Source organism: Camelus dromedarius, chromosome 9 (genome assembly GCF_036321535.1).
Source record: "Camelus dromedarius isolate mCamDro1 chromosome 9, mCamDro1.pat, whole genome shotgun sequence".
In the NCBI taxonomy this organism is placed as follows: Eukaryota; Metazoa; Chordata; class Mammalia; order Artiodactyla; family Camelidae; genus Camelus; species Camelus dromedarius.
In genome coordinates, this window is record NC_087444.1 from 7,282,487 (window position 1) to 7,306,545 (window position 24,059).

General features: G+C 43.2%; 1 protein-coding gene and 1 pseudogene across 5 annotated transcripts in view; both read right to left on the minus strand.

Annotated features, from left to right (window-relative positions):
• The window catches only part of PLPPR5 (phospholipid phosphatase related 5), a 102,194-nt gene that overhangs the window by 25,933 nt on the left and 52,202 nt on the right, over positions 1 to 24,059 (minus strand). For all 5 annotated transcript variants that reach the window (XM_064488752.1, XM_064488753.1, XM_064488749.1 and 2 more), the window contains exon 4: positions 2,491 to 2,667. In XM_064488752.1, coding sequence (XP_064344822.1) covers positions 2,491 to 2,667 — 177 coding nt within the window. The remainder of the gene's footprint in view (positions 1 to 2,490; positions 2,668 to 24,059) is intronic.
• Positions 7,018 to 8,313, minus strand: LOC105085085 (actin-related protein 2/3 complex subunit 3-like; annotated as a pseudogene).

Genomic DNA, 24,059 nt, shown 5'->3' on the forward strand with positions numbered 1-24,059 from the left:
CACAATAATCCTTCCAAGAGGCTGTGAATAGCCTCATCTGAAGAGGAAAAAACTGCGGCCAGGGAAGTTGTCCAATGGCACAAACTGAGCACCATAAAGCAGTTGGGATTCAACCAGGCTATTTTCCTGTTTCAACTCAGACCCTGATGGAAGCTCCCAAGTCAGCTATATTTTTAAACAAAATCCCCAGGTTTTCTCATAACATACAAGGCCATTCAGGATATTCCCTCTGGGGGCTTTTGCACTGCCCCTTCTCGCCACTCGTGCTGGGTGACCGGTGCCATTCCCGGATGCCACGTTCTCTCATACGCACATCGTGTCCTCGGCCTGGAATACAGCAGGGGCCTCATACATGCTTATTTGATGAAATATTCCAATTGCCTCTGTGCCCTGTGCTCTTTCCCTCTCATTCCTTATGCCCCAGGCTAGACCTACCTGCTTTACAAACATTTCAAGTTTATATGCCATCTCCTCTTTCTGATTTGTCCCTAATTCCAACAGAGTAGATCTCTTGGGTATACACACCTCTACCATTGCCTTTGACCCTCTACAGAACTCTCTGTGTCCACTGTGTCCCACCTGACTGTGGTCTAATTAAGTACCTGGACTGCATCTTTTTCATGTATTTACTCCCACGATCAAGCACAGTGCCTGGATCTCAGTGGATGTTTATTTTTATGAAGGAAGAATGTGAGGGAATGTTTTGGGGGATAACCTGACTATTACTGTCTGACCCCCGAACCAAGCTCCCACAGAAGACAGGTCAAGTTTATCTGAACCTCCTTGCCGCCCCGGTTCTTGGCACCTTGCTTGGCACCTGTAGGCACTCACATTAATAAATGGTTGTGAATGAACGCAGAGATGCTGGCTGAGTTATCACATGATTAAAGCGTTTTCACATGGCCTGTTTATAAGGTCACTCTCCTGGGTATGTGGGAATGTGTGAAGGGCCCTACGGTATGTTCTTGAGTATGTGCAGTAGGAAGGTCTTCAGCCCAAGGGGGGCCCACAGTCCAATTCATCATTCACCACCCGGTTCTCAGACGAGGAAGTGACAGGGAAAACCCGACAGCTCTAGATTTAGCCTTGCGAGGTGTCAAGATGTCCACTGGCAGGAAACAGAAGAAGGGCAACAGCCCCAGGAAACTGAGACGAAGCCCGACGGGATGCCAGCAAAGATGTTCTGGATCCGTGGAGCTGAAACGCAGTTCCCTCCAACACCAGTGCTCTAAAACTTGGACATGTGGAATGCTCTTTGCCTTGCCTGTCATTACTTTCTTAGGATTTCTGTAAGTTTTTGTCTTGTTTTATTTTATAAAAAGCTAGACTGTTTCAACCGTGATGAGTGAAAGCAAGGGAAAGGTTCTGGCACAAGCCTGGGCCCCGGTTTTCCTGAGGTTATAGAAAATCTCCGGGGAAGAGACACAGGGACGAGCCTGAGTCTCCCAGGGACCCTGGATGTGGAGGGAGCGACATCGGGCAGAAAATCATCACAGGGTCTGGAGAGGGATCAGGGCATGGTCTCCACGTTACCACAGGAAGTTCTAGAAGAAACAGCCTGTATAAAGTGCCTGGCAGATAAACAGTGCTCAAATCTCTGGTAGTTGGAAAGGTTCATAAAAGTTGTTGCTTACTGGTTATGAACTAGTGAAAAGAAACTGAAGAAGGAAAGTTACCCTGGAGAAACAATTTAAATGTAACTAAACTGAAAATAAAGTGTTTCTTATAATATGTCAATGCAAAAATATGTTTTGATTTATATGGTTGTCTACACGTTTTTCCGCTTGGGTAACTGTTATATATCCATACTTATAATGGACTGGTTAATTCTAAAGCCAGACTGAAGTATATTTTCCAACAACTAAAACCTACAGAAATGTTCCAAGGACATTTTATATAATAGGAGGAGAGATGGCATGCTCACTTCATGAGAAGTCACTACGTATGCTCTTCACGACTTGGCAAAATCTGAGTTGAGATGACATTGTCTTGGCAACCACCCAGGGATTTTTAGTTACTGCAGGTAACTGGTTCACCTCCCAAGCGAGGTTCCCCTGCTAGCGAGCGCTATGACATGGCGGCTCAGGGACGGCCCTGCGCTGAGGCACTAGGGAGCTTTGGGATGCTCTACACACTCCAGGATGCAAAAGTGCCATGAAGAAATTTTTAAAATATTCAAACAACCCAGTCTAAAAAACCACCTGGGGAGAAATGAATGCTTTTAGCCTCATTCCATTTTATATGAAAATATTTTCTTCTTTACCTTTAAATGTAGAATATACATTTTTTTTTTCATCCCCAAACCAGACTTTAGGCAGAACAAATGAGGGAGGAGGAAGAAAAATGAGTGACTAAAAGTCTTCCATTCCGTTTGATATACCGCCGTTGGACAACTGAACCCAGTGATTCACACATGTATTTTCTAATAGGTAGTTATACAAGTTGATTAAAAAAAACAAATTATATCTAAATACATAAATTTGTACTTACCAGAAATACTGCTATAGATATTCCAACCAGAAAGCCTGCTATCACATCCGACCAATGATTTCGATATTCTGCCACTCTGTTGAGCCCGGTGAGAAAGGCCAAACACATTAAGCCCAGGCAGAGAACGGGCTTGGCAAGCCTTGTTCCTTTGGCTTTGATGGTGTTGGTAATGTACATCTGAAATATGAAAAAAAAGACATGACTTTCTATGAATGTATTTCCTTGATATACGCCTTACGTATGTGTCAGTACACATACATATTTATGGACACGTATATGCCTGTATCATTCAAGTAACTAACGGTGGTTTATGCACTTTTCGAAAGAAATTTCTTAAAAGTAGAGTTTAAGAGTAGTGATTAGTTAATTTTACTTACCTTATATTGACTGATGGCCAATTCTTTTTTTTTTTTTTTTAACATTTTTTATTGATTTATAATCATTTTACAATGTTGTGTCAAATTCCAGCGTACAGCACAATTTTTCAGTTATACATGAACATATATATACTCATTGTCACATTTTTTTCTCTGTGAGCTACCATAAGATCTTGTGTATATTTCCCTGTGCTATACAGTATAATCTTGTTTATCTATTCTACAATTTTGAAATTCCGTCTATCCCTTCCCACCCTCCGCCCCCTTGGCAACCACAAGTTTGCATTCTATGTCTGTGAGTCTAGACTAATGGCCAATTCTTATGTAATATCAATCATCTAAGAACACTGAGTACAGACATTCCAAGTGACCTTTTATTTAACTTCTAATGTACCGATTCTTGCTTTATCTAAATTTACATTTTAGATCAATACTGTTAGAAAGGGAAAATTGATAAATGAATGCCTTTAAGGATTATATTTTTGTATGCCAAATTGAGAGGATTCATACTTTATAAAATCAGAATTTGTGAATATAGTTATAAAAAACAAACTGGAGTAGAGTTCCACAAAATAGATACTAATTTGAAGAAAGAATTTAAGGTTCAATACAGCACCAAGGTTTGCTTTTATGTTGTTATCTGAAATGTCAAAATTACTGTGTTTTAACTAAAATTCATCAGTCTGAATTAGGACAACAAAAAACTTAATTATGATGGGGGAAATGTGTCAGCTAAAACCAAAACAAAGCAATTAACAAACACCTACATTTCTGGCATCTTCACTTAAGCTAATGAAGACAGTGGTGTCAGTTGATTTCACTGAGTGAAATGACTTCAAGTTGCAGCCACTGTGCTCAAGAAACTCAGTCCTTCCTCCAGTCTGATTTATTCTATAGCTCAAATGCTCATATAACTTAAACCACATCTTCCTATGAAAGTGAATCTGTTGACTGCGAAGGGACTGTGTCAGTTACTGTCACAAGCCATTAGTAATTGTTAAGGAGATGGCTTTGACAGTACAATCAATTTTTATATTAATGTCAGAATCTGATACTGATAATATAGTCAGAAGGATACTTGGAAATGCATACAACCATTTGCCTACTGCCCTCAGTTGAATAAAAAATACATGTGCCTAAGAGATAAAACCAAAGTCAGCACTTAAGGTTTCAGTCTGTGGCAGCCACTTTGGAATGCTGTGAAATTCAGAAATTCTCTTTTCTCTTTCCCTGGGAAAAGTTTGCAGCCCTGTTGGCTGCCAGTACACACTGCATGAATATTTAAACATCTCATGTGATGTGATACAGGGCTTCTATGTAGCCAAGTTCTAGCCTTTTGCAATTTATCCCAATACTCTAGGAATAAAAGAAGAAAGCTGGATTCTCTCCATCTTGGGCCCTACGACCTTCAGAGCTACGACTGTGTACGCTAAGCCTGTGCTTGGAAGAGCTGAATAAACTCAGTCAGGGAGAATACGTATGTATGAGAGGGGAACAGGAAGAGATGAGAAAGCAAATGATGCTTCTGCCATTTGGAGAACGCTAAAGAATTTTGCCCGCATGAATGACAAGGTAAGAACACCGCACCACTTCAGGTTTCCAGTGATGCATCTAATAGAGTAATTCCTCACCTGAGCAGTGCATATAAACAGGGAGTGAAACTTGAGCTGCTTGTGAGATGCTCTTTAACACAGCTGTCTGCCTGGTGCATGACTTCTTACCTTGGCATTTCTTCACATGTGTCAGAATGCTAAAGCCATCCTATCCTTACTAAGACAAAATAAATGGGAAATGACAACTGAATAGTATTAACACTGATAATAATCATTAGAGCGATGATTTAATGAGCAATGGCTCTTCAAGGCAATGTTCTATGCACTTTACTTTAATTATCTTATTAAGTCCTCAAAATAACCATATTAGTAAGATAGCATCGTTAAATTCATTTTATAGATGACAAAATTGACTCAGGATAAATCTTATTATGAAGAATGCACAACTTGACTCCCGGGAGTGGCACTTTTGAGAAAGGAGAGACTTCAGGGGGAAGCATGGGCAAAGGACTTCGGTGCCTCATACCTTCGTGTCTTCCTTTCTTTCTTGATTTCTTGCCTGAAGTAAATGGTCAATGGACATCAGCTAAGTATCAGGTAATGCAAAAGAAATACAATTAAAGACAGGAGAGAGAGGCCCCCACAGTATACGGGGTGAGGCGACACCCATCCTCTATCAGGGAGAAGTGAGAAGTAGTGTTAAGACTGTTTTGTGTGGACAATCTCCTACAGAATCGAATATGGCTTTGAAGAACATCTGCCTTCTCCCTCACCCCCAGAGGCCATCTCAGGTAGAGCTCAGCCCTCACTTGTCCGAGTTGTGTAGACTTATCCTGACCTGTGAGCTTGGGCTACAACCCTCAGAGGTTTCGCTCGAATTTGAGTTTGTTCCTGAGTTGCTCTGACTCACGCGTGGTTTACAAGGAGTCCCAAGATACAGCCTGGCCACCGTGCAAACTCTTGAGAAAGCTTCTGTACTAGGAATAGCCCGGGATTTGGCTCTCCCTCCACCAGATCCCCACTTAACACCCAGAACCAGAGTGGAAGAAAATTCAGTCTTAAGGGTTCTGGGAGAAGGGTGACATTTGTTCAGATATTTTCAACTTGGAGGTGGATCAAAGTATTGCTTCATAATGCACAGAACTTTCCGTAGCATAACCAACTGGCGTGGATGTCACAAAAGACAAACTTGAGTTTTCACTCATATGTACTGGGAAACTCTGTGGCACTTTCTGCATGTAAGTATCTTTTAACCAGTCTAATTGCGTTAACCTCACAGAAAGCCTACTATTCCCAATTTGCAGAAGAGGAAATTATGGCAGAAGAATCTATTAAGCAAGTTGGATACAGGACAGGAATTGATTATTTATGCTCTCTTGGTTTTTAATTCACTTATGAAACCATCTAGGTTAACCAGATGTCAAAATGTAGCTAAAATAAAACACAAACAGAAGGGTTTATGATTTGAGCAAGAAGGTACCTACTCGGTCCTCAAGGTTTAGTGAATGCTCATGACCGTACAGGCCAACCCGTCTCACCATTATGGGGCAGTTCTTATTCATCCATCCCATGAATATCCATTGGCACAAAGATGCAGAAAGCCCACGCTGGCCATGTGCTACCTACTAACAGCCTGGTACACATTCTTCCACACTCTTCTCCTTGCTTATACGGCACCTACAATAACTGACACACACGTAAAGGGGTTTTGCTTCCCAGTTTGCTGTTACTAAAATGTAATCACAATGCCCACATTATTCACTAAGGTGAACTGACTCACTTGCGATAATAACCACCTCTCTCGGGTACATTAAAGCACTGTACCATTTTAAAACAATTCTAGAACAAAATTATTTGCTTTACAAATTATCAAACAAAAATAAAAACACAAATGTTTGTGTTAAGCACTTACTATACACCTGAAATTGTTAGTCAAAGATGAGACATCTAAGGTTTGATCCTGAAGGATGAATGCGAGTTCCCAGGAAAGGGGAAGGGGTGGGTACAAAGCATCCTAGACACGGGGATAGCATCCCTAACCGAGCCGTGCTCCCCAAGTACCTGGGTCGTCCTCTCCCAGAATCCTTACCAGAATGTCTGCTTCACACGAATTTTAGTTGCTTCCTTCACTGCACTGAGGACACAGATGCCAAGTATGGGTTCTGCACTGTAAGCCCTGTGTTTAGTTAGCACTTTGCCTGAAACTCAGTAAGCACTGGAAAGACTTATTAGACTTACTAAGGAAAAGAATGAACAAATGAAAAATGCAAAGGTACAGGAGAAATGAGAGTGTGGAGTATTTTCTTTGTAGCATTTGTCACTAGCTAAAATCATGTTCTCCATTCCTGTGTATATGCGTTTATCCGTTCCCTCCTCTAGAATATTCCATTAGAATAAAACCTCTGTCCATTCTCTGTTCTACCTGAAATGCATAGAACACTTTTTACATAGTGGGTGTTCAAACAATGTTGAATTAACGATTGCATAAAAGGCATGCTTGAGGAAAAATGAATTTCTGAACTCTTTTTTATTCTGACATGAAGTGTTAGAAATTTCTTTACTATTACTTATTAAGCACCAGCTTAATACTACAGAAAGTTTCAAATCACCCATCAACAACCCATTCTACCCCATCTCTTACCCCAAATTCTTGATAAAGAGCTCTTTAAGTAAAGATATGCTTGCTTCTCTCCTCTGTATAAAACTTTATGAAATAAAGCCAAAGAACTATGTCCATCTGGCTGTAAAATGCTTCCACGGCTGTGGAGTACAGTGTCTGCCCAAGGCTTCCCTCACTGTCCAAGTCCCGAAAGGCTCTTGTTCATAGACGGTCTCTTCACAAAGCAAGTCCACCACTTGCTGGGTTTCTCATTCTCAGGATCAAAAACTTTCTCACAAGGTCTCTGTCCAGTCTCTTGCCTCAGCTGTTGTAAACAGGCCCTCATTACTTCATTTTCCTGTTGGTTTGCTGGTTTGGCGCAAATTACATTAAGTGGGAATCCAGGCTCTCTGGGAATGGGAAAATTAGCGATTCCCAGTATATACATTTCTTTCTCGCCTTGGCTTTTAGAATTACACTTTCGGAGTTTCTCTAGACATTCAGAAATTAGAGAGTCATATATATCCAGGTCCTACTAGCTTCATTCTTGATTTCATAGTTTCTGAAGATGACTTTGGCCTTGAAGTAATAGATGGCTTCATGCACAGTATCTGTACCTTCTGCTCCTCTAGGGGCTCCTCTAGAACTGACTGCTGATAGGCAGCGGTGCCATGCTTCCAGTGAGTTTAGTGTCAGGGTCCGTGAGGGAAGAGTGGTAAGCTGGCATCTTGGAGGCGCCCAGGTTTCAGCCCCCTGAACTCCTTTATTGTCAGAAAGCACACATCACTACCTGAAACTGTCTTGCATATGCATTTGTTTACATGCTGTTGTCTTTCTCCTCCTTGTCCATCTCATACTGCCTGGATCAAAACCTAGCACAAGGTAGGCACCCGGGATAGAAAGACTACCAGCCCCCGAAGGGTGCCTGTGGGCCAGTCCTAGGAACTTGTGGAGATGTCACTTATCACCTGAGCTTAAAAGTAGGTAACCTTCTCAAGCTGTAGTCAGAAAGAGATCTGAAGATGCCATGCTGCTCTTTGAAGATGGAGAAAGGGACCCACTAACCAAGGAACTCAGACAGCCTCTGGAAGCGGGAAAAGGCAAGAAATGGATTCTCCTCTAGAGCCTTCTGAAGGGATGTGGCTGGGCTGACACCTCAATTTTAGCCCAGTGAGCCCGTGCTGGACTTCAGACCTATGGAACTCTAGGGTAACACATCTGGGCTGTTTTAAGTCACTAAGTTTGTGGTACTCTCTCATGGTGTCCAGAGAAAACTTATAATCAATTAATATTTGCTTAACATGTGAATGAATGGACTGAAATTTGTAAAAATGATCCATGGGCGATAACGGTAGTGATCAGAGCACCTGTTCTGGAACCAGTCTGGGTCTGAGTCCTGGCTCCGCCACTGTCTTACATGGATTATTCAGCTGGTCTCAGCTTTGGTCTCCTTAACGTATAAAATGCAAGTGATAATAAAAATATTACCATGCAGTGTGGAAAGGGTGAAATGACATGACATAGGTAAAGTCCTGAGCACAGAGTTTGGCACACAGTAGGTCCTCAGCAACTGCAGGGGGTTAAGTCGGGGCCAGGCCAGAGACCACAAGACCAGGACCTAACCGTGCTGTGTGAGGCTGTGGGCAGTGCCGGCGAGCGGCGATCGTCAGGTTTATGGCAGCTTCACGGCTGAGCTTGTGGAAAACTTGGCAGCTTCTCTTGTTCTCATGCTTCTTTCACTTTTTCCTTAGGCTATTTTGCCATTTTCCTCCCTTTAGGTTCTCTGCCTCAAAATATCTGCTCATGACTTACTTGCAGGTGATTATCATGAACTCTGTTACCCTCTGCCTCTTCTTTCCCACAGAATAAAAGGCCTTGATTCCACCCACTCGGCAGGACATAGCTCAGGGGCCAGATCCCTCCACAAGCTGGCCATTCCAGTGCTTGTCCCACATCACCCCCCAGTGCACACCTGCTCTGACCACCCAGAGCATGGTTATAACTTTCCTGGGTCGCACCCTATAGTCTTACTTACGGATCTGCATGTCATAATCAGGTTAGGACTGGATTCTTTAAACTGATTTCAAATATTTGCAAATAATGTGACTGACAAGGGCTTAATCTCCAGAATATACAAACAGCTCATATAACTCAATAACAAAAAAACACAACCCAATCTAAAAATGGGCAGAGGACCTAAACAAACATCTCCAATGAAGACATGCAGATGGCCGGTAGGCACATGAAAAAATGCTCAATATCGCTAATTGTCAGAGAAATGCAAATCAAAACTACACCGAGGCATCACCTCACATCAGTCAAAATGGCCATCACTAAAAAGACCATGAATGATAAATGCTAAAGCAGGTGTGGAGAAAAGGAAATCTTTAATTTTAGTTAAGTCTCAAAACTGGTAATTGATTTGATTATTAGAAAACTTCTAAATATTTTGGAACAAATGTGCATCTACTTTTATACTGTACATTTTATGAAACCTAAATGCAAATCAAATGCTTGGGATGAAAATGTAGTATTGGAACTGAGATGCATCGCAAGAGTCAAAAAGACGCTGAATTTTGAAAACTTAGCAAAAAGAGGAATGCAAAATATTTCATTCATAATTTTTACAATGCTACATGTTGAAACATTAAAACTTGTACATAATTGGCTAAATAAAATATATTTTAAAAATCAATTTAACATTTGCTTTGGCTTTTTAAAATATGACTACTAGAAAATTAATAATTATGCATGTGGTTTCATGTTTTATTTCTGCTGGACAATAAAGACTTAGACAAGAGCCTTAAGATTCAAGGGAAACGAAAAATGTATCAGTTAATATTCAAAAATATTGTTCCAATTTCAACATTTGTTACCTTATTATTTTTATTTATTGTATTGGTTGGAGTTGGGTACTGAATCTAAAACCATTTTTAGGGCACTTGTGCTCCATCAGACATACTTATCTGTATCTTCCATCTGTATCTAATTTTTCTGTCTATTAACATATTACTGTTTCAAGCAGCACATAACATAATAAAATGATATTATGGAGTTATCTTGAATTTTCAGAGTTAAACTATCCCATTAAACCTATTTTTTTCAGGTTCTGATTATCATAATAGCTGTTTTAAAAATATTTTGCTTCTTCAGAGTTAATCAATTATTTTGTATTTCTTGATGCCCTTCAGATACTTAGTGGATTCGATATTTGGTCAGTGTAAACCAGGAGGAAAAGCTTAACTTACAGGAGTTTATAACCTGGGTTAAAATGGCAGTCCACCACTGATTAGATCTGTGCCCTTAGACAGATTACTTAACTTCTCCCAATCTTAGTTACATTATTTGTAAAATGACAATAATAGTTTGTACGATTTAGCACAGTGGCCACACAGGGAGTGCAAAAGTTATATTACTGTCACAAGGCAGCATGAAGATTTTTGTTTGCTTTGTGCCTGGAATAAACCTGAAGGATTAAAATCATGTATTTGCATTAAAACTACATTTGCTGGAAGAAGTAATAAATTGCCTAATTTACAGCCATGGGAATAAAGTTCCTTACACATATTGCATTTGAAAAACCAAGAGTGACCATCCATTTTCTTTACAATATACTTAATGGGTCCCTAACAAAAAATTACATAATCAGGGACACAGAATTTATCATGTAGTTGATGTCCCTGAATGGGCAACACTAGGGAGTCACAAATGTGATGTAAATTAACAACAAGCTCAGTGTTCAGGACCAGCTGGTACGTGCAGTTAAGATCAGAATATGCTCAGGGACTCAGCTGCCCCCGGCACAATGGCCGATTGATGGCTTGGTTGGGAATAACAGCCCCTTCATCACTGACACATTTACCTTATCCCTGAAGTGCAGCCGTGGCTGGTATTACACGGAGGCCATTTCTCTCCAGTATGACCCCCCTGGTAAATATATTGTACACAAGGCACTTCGTCCATCAGCCAGAAGAACAAAAAATGCTTTTACTTAACATTTTCTCTGCCATCTGTAACATCAAGAACCACACATTTCCATCATCTAATAGCTGTCTTCCATTCACAGATAAAAAGGAAGGTAATATTTAGATAAAGATAGAAAAAGGAAGGTAATATTTAGATAAAGATAGGCTTCTGTTTTATTTCTGATTGTGGTACAAGGAAAAGAAAGCTATGTGACAGGTGAGGAGTTACATGCAAGCAAGAGATATTTGAATCCTGCAATTCTGAGAACGCCACCATCTCTAAAATTCAAAATTCATTAAACTAGTGAGTAAGAGACTGAAATTAATATGCAAAAGGCCACTCTGGAGACCTTTAAACATTACAAAATGCGCACTAGACGGTTAGATGACTTGAGGAATTAGTTTTAGTTTAACTTCAAGGCAAATGAAGAAAGTAGAACCTGCAAAAACTATTAAAATATGCAAATGAAACATTTAAATTTAATACCAGGGATAAAAAGTCAGTGGTAAAAATGGAAAAAGCACACCTCACATATCCCTGACTAACCCTCAAAACTGTTTGAATTTGCAGTTAAATCTTAGGAATCACAATATTTCTCAGATTTTCTTTAATTAAGGAAAGAAACTGTAATTAATGGATATGTGACTATCCATTTACATGATATCTGTATGATACACATGACACCTAATAATCTATATATCCTATAGAATCATTAAAAAATTAAGTATTAAGAACTGGATTCCAGATCTTGAGATACTCTCTTAAATTATAAAATAACAGGAAAAGAATCAAATTATACTTTAAAAAGAAAATGTAGTATTGCAATAAGGAAAATAAATGTGCACCACAAAGTGCAACGTGCGCGCACACACACACACACACACACAGAGTCTCATAGTTACTGTGAGTATATGTGAATAGACAGTATACACAGTTTTGCAACTAGCAACAAAGTGCTTTATCAATTTCATACTAATATTAAATATAACAATGTGAGATCTTAAGGGATGTCTCCAAATTCCAGAGTGTGGTTTTAGGGTATTGCTGACGTCACTCCTAACCCTCACCTGTGGCTAAGTCACAGGGGTTGGGGAGAAATTTTCCTGCTTGGGCACCCAGGGGTCTTAGGAGGTACCTTCTTTCCTGCCCATCTCATGGCTTGAGATTCCCCTGCCCCACCCCTTAATTTTCATTCAACTAAAAGCTTCCTAGATTCATCTCCATTGTGCCCCCTTCCGAATTCCAGCTCTCACCTCACTTGTTCGCAGAAGGGGTAAATGGAGAGGGTGAACCCTGTGGCTGGCATCTCTCCTTTCACACCCACCCGCTTCCACCCCTCAGCCCACGAAGCTAATAGCGGTAAGGCAGGACTCCAAATTCAAGCAGTCAGCTGGCAGGCTCTGACCACCACCACGCCAGATGCAGCAGAGAAGCCTCTACCTCAGTCTCGGATGGGGGCATGGCTTGAGGAGGTCTTCCAGCAGAGGTGGGAGCATGCACAAAGGAGAAACTGGGGGAACCGAAAATAACTCGGCGTGTCAGACTGCAGGTTGCGTGGGTGGGGTGAGGGTGAGCGCTGGGAGGTACCTGCAGAGAGGGCAGTGGCAGGAAACCAGGCTGGAGAGGTTGACAGGGACCATGTTTTCACCATGTGTGTCCAGGGACCTAGAGAATAGTCTGCTTAGTGAAATGAGTCAGAGAGAGAAAGACAAACGCTATATGATATCACTTACATGTGGAATCTAAAATAATAAAACAAATGAAAGTATATAGCAAAACAGAAACGAACTCACAGATATAGAAAACAAACCAGTGGTTACCAGTGGGGAGATGGAAGCCGGGAGGGGTGAAATAGGGCTATGGGATTAAGAGGCACAAATTACTATGTAAAAAATAATCACCAAGGGTATATAGCACAGCACAGGGAATTAGAGCCATTCTCTTATAATAATGGAGTCTAATCTATAATAATACTGAATCACTATGCTGTATACATGGAACTAAGTATTACAAATCAACTTCAAAAAAAAATTAGCTTATGTCCGTTCACAACAACAAAGAAATAAAAATGTCTTTAAAAAGGAAAAAAAAAAGCAAAGCAAAAAGGTTGTGTGTCAAGTGGAGGAGTTTGAATTTTTATTAAAAAGATAAAAAGTTTTTTAAATAAATAAATAAATAAATAAATAAAAGAATGATGGAAAGCCACTTAAGGGACACGAGGAGATGACAGCTGCAGATCTGAGTTTTAAAATATCCCTCTGGCTGAAGTGGTTCCAGGTGTTGGATCGTCATGTCCTGAACTGGAGTAACAGCTGTAATTACGAACCGATTAAGTAAATATTTAGGGAGTTGAATTGGTAAGACTTGGTCGTTCATTGGCTATGCACACGCACGCGCGCGTGTGTGTGTGTGTGTGTGTGTGTGTACACACATGGACGTCCGTGTGGATGCACCTGAACCGAGTGGAGACCAGTGGGGGAGGAAAGTAAGGTGAACGAGGAGTAAAGCACAACCAGACCCAGGCCTCAGCGGAAGCTTCTAGCGAGTGATCTATACTCGCATCTAAAGGGACGATACTTCTCACATACACCAAGAATCAAGACACGCTACCATTTTCTCACGGGAACACTGCACTTCATGGTGGTCCTGTAGCACTATTACTAACATATGTTACGCGCATGAACATTAATGAGTTAAACGGGCTTTTGAAGGCTGAGCTAGGTACCAAAGCTCCATGTATGACGTGCCTGCTGTCAGGTAACAGTTTGAACAAATAAATTGGAATACTAGACTGGAACCCAAGGAGAAAGGCGGCACCAGGCGGCAACCTGGGATTTCAAGCCTCCAAACTGTGACAGAATAAGTCTCTGTGGCTTAAGCCACCCACCCTGTGCTATTTCACCATGGCAGCCCTAGCAGATTAATAGGGCCCGCCATCTCCCAGCTACATGGGAGCGTTAAGCACCCTGAGATCAAGGGCTGAATGTTTGTCTCTGAACCCTCAGAACATCACATGTGCTCAGAAGTTATTTTTTTTATCAAATTAATTCATACATAACTGAATCAATGGTTGTTTTCAGTGTTTTGGAATTAAACCAACTAATAATTGTTTGATTTTTTAAAAAAATCTAAATTTCTTTTTTGAAATGTGGTACACGTGCTGTAAATGGATATAAAAATATACTGAATCAAGATTATTTTACTTTCAGCCCCTTTAGATATTTCTTATCAGACACTAAGATAATTGATGACATTGAAAATTACTGAAATACGTCAAGATCTGCGAATTTAAGGAAAAAGGTAAGGTCGCTGCTAAAGAAAAATCCTGGGAATTCTGTGACCATGAAGTCAATACAAGGCAACAGTGGGACGGGTCTGATACAACACGCAAGCAGAGAAACCAAAACAAATCAACAGAAACTAGTGCCATCTTCCGTTTATCAGCACTGGATCAGTTTTTAAGGTACTTGTATAAACATTAGATCTCTGACAGTCCTTAATAATTACATTTGTAAAGCATTTTATGGTCATGGAACTACAAGACTGCAAAAGAAGGAAGTTTACAGAAAATCCAGATGCTTCTAAACTAAATCCCACGAATTCTTAAGAAGTTGAAAGAGGGGCTTCTAGAGCACGTACGAGGAGGTGGGGGGGTGGATTACATGATTATTATGTTACCAGGACTGGTTACTGAACTGGCAGGGTCCAGTGCAAAATGAAAATGAGAGGCCCCTTGTTGAGAAGTCATCAGGAACGTCAAGATGGTGAGGGAGGAGCATCAACACCACGCGTGGGGGCGGAAGGGTGTAGCTCAGTGGTACAGCACATGCCCAGCACGCACGAGGTCCTGGGTTCAATCCCCAGTACCTCCACTAAAATAAATAAATAAAAACCTAATTAACCCCCCCCCCCACCAAAAAGAATAAAAAATAAGTGAAAAAAAAATAACGACACGTGGGGCCCTCCTGAGCACAGGCCCTGGGTGACATCGCAGCTTATACACCCAGTGAAGCTGGACCTGCATGTTGGGAGTCCCATTTTGGAGAGTCACCAGGAAAATCACATGAAGAATAAGTGGGTTACAATGGGCAGGAGGAGGGGCTGTTAAAAAAAATGTTACTGGTAATCCAGGCAAGCGACGATGGGGGCCTAAACCCTGTTTGCAGGTGGGAGTGAATTTCATCATGCTGCAGTAATAGCTTTGCTGACCGTTCCCCTTTACCATTTAATTTTCCATATTTTAATTCTACTTATAAATAACCCCAAAGCTATAATCTGAACACCATAGGCCTTCATGAAATAAAAATATCCTGTAAGAAAACTTTACGGAATAAGGAGAATCAATTACAGAATGAGTTAAAAAGACCCTGAGATTCTCTGTTCAAAATGGCCCCAGCTGAATCAGTGGGTGTCATCGTAAGTTAGTTAAACTTAATAGCAATGAATATACGAGCACACCGGGGCCATTAAGAACACTTAAATAAAAGCACTACGCCTGATTTATGCGCAGCGGCTAATCTTCAGCGTTCTTTATCTGCCAAGTGCACAATGATTTCTGGCTCGCCCTGAGATGCCAGCCGTGCTAGAATACCACATCCTGCCACTGTCACGTGAGCCAAAGCTCCACTCGGGGGAAACTACAGAGACGTTTGCCACCCAGAACAAAGGGCCCCAGGGGAGGGACCTGGAATTCTGCACTGTCAGCACTGCAGGGTGTGCAACTTAATTTCTGGGCTGCAAGGGGGAGGCAGAGCAAGGGAGGGGCTCGGAAAGTGCACCTGGGAAGCATTCTGGATTCAGACTCTGGCTCCAGCATACACCCGCTGTGGGACTCGGGGCAAGTTGTTCAATTTCTCTGAGCCTCAGTTTTCTCGTCTTTCATTTGGGAATTAGGCTAGTACCGATGGTTTACAAGTGTGAGGCTGGATCGAGATGATCCATGCAAAGCACTTAGCACGGGGCTGGCACGCACAGGAAAAGCAGATCGCCTGTTGTTCGGCTCTTCACGCAAATACAGTGGCCCCCTTTTTTAGGGAAAGTAAGAGTCAAAAGGACCTGAAGTTTTGGGGCTTTTTTGAGTGGATAAGGAGTATTCTGAAGTTGACTGCAGGAAGGTCCAAGGCGGAGCTGGACAGGATGCTGAAGACATGGCCATGAGTAGCCACAGACTCAGCCAGGGAAGGGGACCAAACCAACCAGCCTCCCTGTGAATCCAACTCGGCTGCCTCCACATCCGCAGGCAATCACAAGCACGTAGGATGATTCAAGGGTGTACAAAAGGACCTCCCCACCCTCTAGATGGACATGGGTCCCGTACAGGCATCATCCCCGGCTATGGGGTTGATGACAGGTTTTCCCAGTTGAGGTAGAGCGGCCAAGAGGCCCCATGGGACGGGACTTACATAAATGCCAGGGTGTATCCCCATTACCTCCCTTGGTTCTAATAAGATTGCCATAAAAATGCAAATGTTTAACTTATTTAAGGAACTAGACCCATTTATTCAGAAGAATGGATCCAGTGCTTTGTACAGGCCCGACCTCTGAGTATCATTTTCTCCATCATTGTACTTTGAGATTACAGATTTATTAGGGGGCAAAGGCAAAGCACCTATTTAAACCTCTTTCTTACAAATAATGAGCATTAAAGACAGGTTGTAGTTGTCTGAACTGATCAACATGCTTTTCTAGTCTGTATTATATTCATGCTACTGCTAGCATTGTGTTGGCTATAAAGAAATGGTTTCTCACCTCAGTGAATTTATAATCTACTGGAGGCAGAAATATAGAAATAATAATAATAATAATAATAATAATAATAATAATAATAATAATAATAAAAACTGGGCTAATCTTTACCTTTTTTAAGTTGAACTAAACAACCAGAAGAGTTTATGTCTTAGGCTGGAGATTGAACCCAGGATCTTGTGCATGCTAAGCATGTATTCTACCACTGAGCTACACCCTCCCCCTGCCAAGCAATTCTAAACAGTGTCACTGGTAACATGCTCCTGGCCCCCGGGAGCTTTTGTTGGTTGGGTAGATTGCATTCTTCAAAGATGGCTGCAATAGTCCCCTAACCCCTTGCTCCCCTGTGGCTCCCCCACTAAGAGGTGAAGTCAAATTCTCCTCCCTTTGAATCTGGTCAGTCTTGTGATTTGCTTGTAACCAACAAAACACAGCAGATGTGACACCACAAACTCATAAAAGCCAATGAACTTCTGCTTTGTTCACTGGGATATGCGTGCTTAGAGTCTCGTAGGAAAGCTGACCACCTGAGGCTGCCATGCTGTGAGGAAGCCAAGACACACAGAGAAGCCACGTATGGGCAGCCCTAGTCTTCAAGTCCTCCCAGCCCTGACGCAGCATCGGAACGAGCAATCCCTCAGATGACTCCATGTGCCAGAGATCAAGGTGCCCTTGGAGTCAGCCTTTGAGTCTTCTCAACTGAGGCCAGAAACATCACGCAGCAGAGACAAGACAGCCATGCTGTGCCTTTCTCAAATATGTGACTTACAGAATCTGTGAGCACAGTGAGCCGTTTTATGCCACCAAGTTTGGGATGGGCTGTGGAGGAACAACAGTAAGGGGAGCGCTGGGCTAAGCTGACGTAATTGCTGCTGTTACTTAACATACATGATCTTCAAATCAACCCATTTTTCAGATTTTGTTACATAATCTCTAATAAATGTTGTACTGTACACAGAAGTTAATTTCAAGAACTCCCAGCTATACTTTTGACTTCTGGCACGTGGACTCAGCTACACATACTCATCTGGAGAGTAAGTTTGTAAGAGGTTGGGAACCAGTCAGACACACTCTGGCCACGGAGTGCCTCCAGCCCCTATCGTGTTACATTTAGACAGTTGATTTGAGAGGGAAAAAAACAGGATACCGTAGGAATCGTAAAGATGATGAAAGACAACTTGAATTCTTTTGATTCTGCCAACATATGTGACTACTTGGAGTTTTTATGTTTAACTTAATGAAATGATGTAATGCTGTAAAGGCAAAGTATAGTATTTTTGTAAGGGTAAGTGTTAATTTTAGTTCATACATGAAATATTTTCCTGAAATCTTAAGCCTTCAAAAACACTCTTATTTGTTTATTGTGAAACTGCAAAATGAATTGATAAAATAATTACTACTTTTATCATATAACTACTTTTTTCCACATTTTTAATGAGTTACAGTCATTTTACAATGTTGTGTCAAATCATATAACTATTTTTGAAAGTACTTTTTCCATAAGAAGAAGGGATGCTAAAAAACGATTTGCTTTGGTGTCAAATATCTAGGTGGGCCACTGTAAGTGGGTAGATTAACTTCAATGAAAAGATGAGATTAAATTTCAAAGAGGAGGTCAACCTTGGTCTGTGTTATAAAGGTAGAGAGCATTTTTTTCCACTACAGCACATTTGAACCCCCCTCCTCACAGTATGCCTCCCACAGGAGAAGCAATACGCTGTCCCACCACTAAAGCCAACAAGAGTTGGTGCTGCCTTCTTCAAAGTCCCGGCGAGCAGGCTGCTGGCACACGACCTACACTCGGTCACTCAGACGTGCCTGCAAGCGATGCAGAGAAGTAGATCCAGTGGGACAGCCATTCCACCAGCTGCTGCCATGGCAACGGTGCTGGTGGGGGCAGCACAAGACGGTGGCCCTGTGGTACCCAGGGTCCTGCGGTCACAGCATTGCATCCTCTCCACACCCTCCCTGTGGTCGGACTCTGGCTGGGGTTCTGGGCTTCCGTCGGCTCCTGCTCACCCCTGGGCCTGGTTCTTCAGCTTGACCCTTCACCTCATTTGGTCTAAATCACTATACTTGGCCAGCGTCACCTCCCGTGACTGGTAGTAGACGACTCTGACCGACACTTGAAAAGGTGAATGGAATTTTGATTAGATGAGTATGGAGGTAGGAGGTACTGCAGATACTGGAGGCTGAGAGGACAGCAAAAGTAAAAGTATAGAAATAGAAAAAGGAACACTGTGGTAACTGGTAATGACCCAGACTGAACTGCGTTCACATGACCTGGGAACTGAGCTCGTAAGGCGCTGTGAGCCAAGGGCAGTGTCTCAGCTCAAGCTGCCGTAACCGAAGCCCACAGACGGGGCACCTTGACCAACAGACACTGATCTTCTCACAGCCGGGCAGGCTGGCGGTCTGAGGCCAGGGGCCAGCATGGAGGGGTTCTGGTGGGAGAGCTCCCTTCCTGGTTTGCAGGTCGCTGCCTTCTTGCTGGGCGAGAGCAAGCTCTCTGGCGTCTTTTCTTCTAAGTGCTCTAATGCCCTCGTGAGGACCTCTTCTAGACTGAACTACCTCCCAAACGCCCCACTTCTGAGCACCGTCAATTGGAGGTCAGGGCTTCAGTATACGAATTTTGCAGGGGACACAATTCAGTCCACAGCAGAAAGGAAGACGTTTTAGCCAGAACAAAGAGGGTCTCAGGTGCCACAGATAGGAGTGTGACCCCTGCAGGTCCATGAGGGGAGGCCGCAAAGAGCCTCCGTGCAAAGACAGACTTGCTGAAGCTCAGGCTTTAGGAGGGTTACTCGGGTGCTCAGGGTAAAACAGATGCGGTGAGTCAAGCATTTTCTTAGGATGCTTCTTTGGGAGGCTCCTACAGTAGTGAAGGTGAATGATTTAAAGGAGCCATGTTCTAGCAGAAGTGGGGGGTGGTGGAGAAGCAGAGTCTGGATTTGAGAGATACTTCAAATGTGGAACCAACAAAATTATCAGACATCTGGATGTGGGGGCGTGGAAGTGGGAGGAGCTGAGGATGACTCAGACCTTTCACTTGGGTAGCTGGGAGGGTGGGAATGCCGACAAGCAAATCAGAAGACACAGAAGCCAGGGCTACGATGGAGCGAGGTCATGGTTTTCATTTCTGAGATGCTGAGTTTAAGGAGCTGGTGAAACACAACATATTTATGTTCAAGTTAGGAGTAAACTCTGGAGTTCAGGAGAGAGGCTGAGGCCAGTGAAGGAGTTTGGGGGGTTGAAAAGACGTGGGAGTGGCAGTGAATGAGATCACCCTTGGGAGGGATAACGGAAGGAAAGGAGGTCAGGAACAGAAACCTGGTAAATGCTCATAGATGATTTTTCTGACATTGCAGGAAAGCACTTCATGAGGGAAGAGGTAAATTTGGAAAATACAATGTTCTCAGAGTCTGAAGAAAGAGAAGCTCAGACAGGAGGCGGTGATCAGGAGCTCCATGTCACTGAGACGGCCAGCAAGCCGAGGATCTGAAGAGGCTTTTGATAAGCTCTCTGGTGGATGAATTCTGAGTAGTTTAGGTAGAGTGTGGGCAGGATGGGGAGGGGCAAAACCCACATTCTGAATAGTTTCAAAGGTGAAGCAGTATGAACTTATCTTCCCAGAAGTTTCTTTCAGAAATGGGATGGTAGCTCAAATTAATGGATAGTTTCTGTGCGAACGTTGGTTTTATTTTTTGATAATGGAAATTTCAGCATGTCTCAGGAAATCATATTTCCCTACATTGTGTAAAAGCTAAAAGCACACATCTCTATATAGAGAAAGATGCCTGATTAAGATGTTTGACAAAGGAAAGAAAGCACTAAATCTACTGCGTGCAAGGTGCTTAGCCCAGTAAGCTCTCAATAATAAGTTATTTTTATACTCGAAATTTCTATATTATTATAGAGTGATTTCTATTTGTTATTTGAAGTCCTATGTTCTCCTTCCAAGAGTTTCTTTAAATGGCACAGACAAACAAAAGGCTCAAAGCAGACTGTGTTCACAGAAGGTCATCTCTTTTCTACTGCAGTGGAAGAGGTGCCAAGAAATCTCTTTGACTTGAACTATATCTTCAAGTTGGGAGTTTGATGATTGAAATTACAGCGCTTTTTTCAGAAGTTTACAGAAATTTTTTTTCTGTACATTAAGGCACTTCAAGGGCAAATATATTTGACACAGGGAGGCTCACAGAAGACAACATACCACACTGTTAACCCCTTGCTGTGCGTTACCTGACAGATGAGAGCCGCGGGGCAGCCACAGAGGCAAGTGCTCTGCCCTCCCTTCAGGAAAGAACAAGCTGTTCTCCTCTTAGGAGAGCAATGAGCTGAGAGTCTCCACTTGCCGTGCATCTAGATTCCACAGTGTTTGAGCAGAGGCCACAAGCTTGCTGGCCAGCCCCTGACCAGTGACTGAGCATGGCAGGGGTACTAAGGCTTGGCCATTTATGCCCAACATGGGGCTCTTCTACCCCTGCTCAAGACTAGCTGAGACTCCCCCATCCAATCTTGCTTCTTTCCTCTAACTTTTGCAAATATTGCCCCCCTCCAATCCTCCAATAAATCTTGTCCACTTTTTGGAGAAGCGTAATTGGTACCAGGGCTAGTCTAAGAAAGCAGGTGGTCAGATGGGTTTGGCAACATATCTTGCCTGGAAATAAGGATCCCAACCTATGCACAGACAGTCCGCCAGGCAGCAATGCAATTGCTCAAAGCCACCAGTGGTGATTGGTGCCCGGGATGTGACGAACCTACTGAGAAGCGGACAGACTCCTCCCCCAAACTGCTGCAAGAATTAGCCGGCACACGCCTCCCGGAGCCAGGGCAGACCTCTGCGGCTGGATTCAGAAGGGGGTTTTATCAACGACGGTGAAACAGAAACAGGATAAGGGAGCATTTGTTGACATGAGGACACTCTCCCTGGGGATGTGGGATTTAACACTTTCACCAGGCCCCAGGGAACCATAGAAATACCTTGCTGGGCTGGCTCCTACAAGCCTAGAGAAAACGACTGCCTTCTCTTAATGAAGCTGACGTGCCTGCATTGCCTTGGCAGATGGGGGAAGGAATGAAAAGCCTCAGAGAAGTGGGCATTCCTGGGATGGACGCAGGAGAGGAGTCTCCAAGGCACCCCAGAGGATTAGGTACCCTGGGAGGACCTAGTGGACGCACCGCTGGTGAGAGGGGCACGGCATGACGCGCAAGTTTGGCAGTGCTGCCCCGGTGCAGGCGAGGGTGATGGGAGGAGAGGCTCCCACAGAGCTGGGCTCCTTGATGTCCATGTGGATTATGAGGGACCCGAAGAAACAGAAGCCAGGTATCAGTGCTGAACCATCAGAAGCAGGGATGGGGTGGGAGGGAGTATCGTAATTGTTATGGTGATGCTGAAGGCCTGAGGGACAGCCAAGGGGACTTGCCCAGCCAGCAGTTCTGAAGATGATTTATAAATGGCAGCATTTTCTAGGGGCTAAACATATGGGGAGCCAATGAGGCTCACAATTAATATACAATCACAAGAAAGCAAGGCTACAGAGCTGAGAGTAGATGCCCCAATATAATATTTTAATTCTTTCTGCAGTTCTCTAACCTGGATGAAACTCACTGACTGAAGAGGCAGCTGGTCCCCAAGGGAAGGACCCTGCAGCACAACAGAAAGTATGTGTTGTAATGATTTCCCGGGTCCTTCTCCAAAAGGACCCGTGATCATTTAGTCAGCGGCGATACACTGGGGAAAAGAGAGCACCTAGATATTTTGAGGACTATTGGACATAGTCCCAGTGGGCACTGGTTCCCAGACACCTGAATTAACATCACCATGGCCTCGTGTCAGAGCAGGGTCACACGGGGACTAGATAACAAGTGAGTCCAAGCCAAAGTCTGGCTCACAGTGGACTTCCTCGGTATGAGAGCACACCCAGTGGTCGTGTTCCCCTGGGAGGGTGGAGCCCTGGGGGAACTCAACTGGAAGCTTATGAAACTGTATTCTCCCACTCCTGCAGGATAGTACATCAAACATAATACTGCGTTAGGGAAGGGGGGATGTTGAAGATTTGATGCCACCACTTAAGATCTCAAGAATGCGGGGGTGGTAGTTCTTCTCCTATCTCCATTCAGTTCACCAGTCTAGACAGATCCTGGAGAATGACCATAGACTACTGAATCATCAACCAAGGAGTAGCGGCCATTGATTTGTCAAATGCGTTCTTTTCTCTCTCATTCAAGAAAGAGGATGAGAAACAGCTCACATTCACGTGGAACAGGCAGCTCCTCACACCCCAGTTTATGTCAGGGCGACGTTCACTCTCCTGCTCTTTGCCATATCACAGTCTGCAGTGAGGTGGACATTCTGGACATCTCACAGGCTGCCATATGGATCCTTTACATCAAAAATGTCATTCTGATCAGGCAAGATAAACAAGAGGTGGTTAGCTCACTGGGGTCTTGGGGAAGACACACGCATTCCAGACCTTGGGAGGTAAACTGTATAAGATTCAGGGACCTGGGACATCAGTAAAGCTCTCAGGGACCCACTGATCAGGGCCGTGCTAGACATGCCCTCCAAAGTCAAGTACAAACGACTGCACCTTGTGTTCCCACCGCAAAGAAGGGAAGCACGGCACCTTTAGATCGCTTTGCGTTCTTAAGGAAACACATCCTACCCTTATGAATACCGTTCTGGCCCAGGTACCAGGTGACACGAAAAGCTGGGGCGGCAGCAGGAAGGGCTCTGCCATAAGTACAATCTGTCACCTGGGCCACACGATCCAGCAGACCCTACGGTGCTCGAGCGCCAGCGGTGGGAAGCACACAGCCTGGGGCTTATGGCAGTAAGTGCGAGAATCACGGTGCTGGCTCCTGCAAGGCCACGACATTGGCAGCAGGGAATGGGGTGTCTTTTAAAAAGGAGACGTGTGAGTGTGTCAGTGGGCCCAGCAGAGATGGACTGTTTGACCCCGGGGTATCAAATGACCGCACGTTCAGAGCTGCCCGTTATAATTCGGGTTCTGCTGGACCCCATCAAAGCGAAACTGCTTACCACAGAGGTCCAGTCAGCAGTTAGCACGGCCGAGGCTGGTGAGGTTATTATGTAGCCAGTTATTGTACATTGTAAAGAAGTTAAAGATAACTTCGAAGTTGTCATTTTAGAAGCAATTAAAGTTCTTTAACATTGCAAACAACGTGCAGAACATAAGATATTCAAACTTAAGGGTCATAAGAATAAAATATGCATCCACTTAAAATCAAAGTACAATTAAAAACTTGACAATCATGACCATTCATATTTCTTTTAGTGTTTGAGCTACTTGGCTGCCTGAAAAA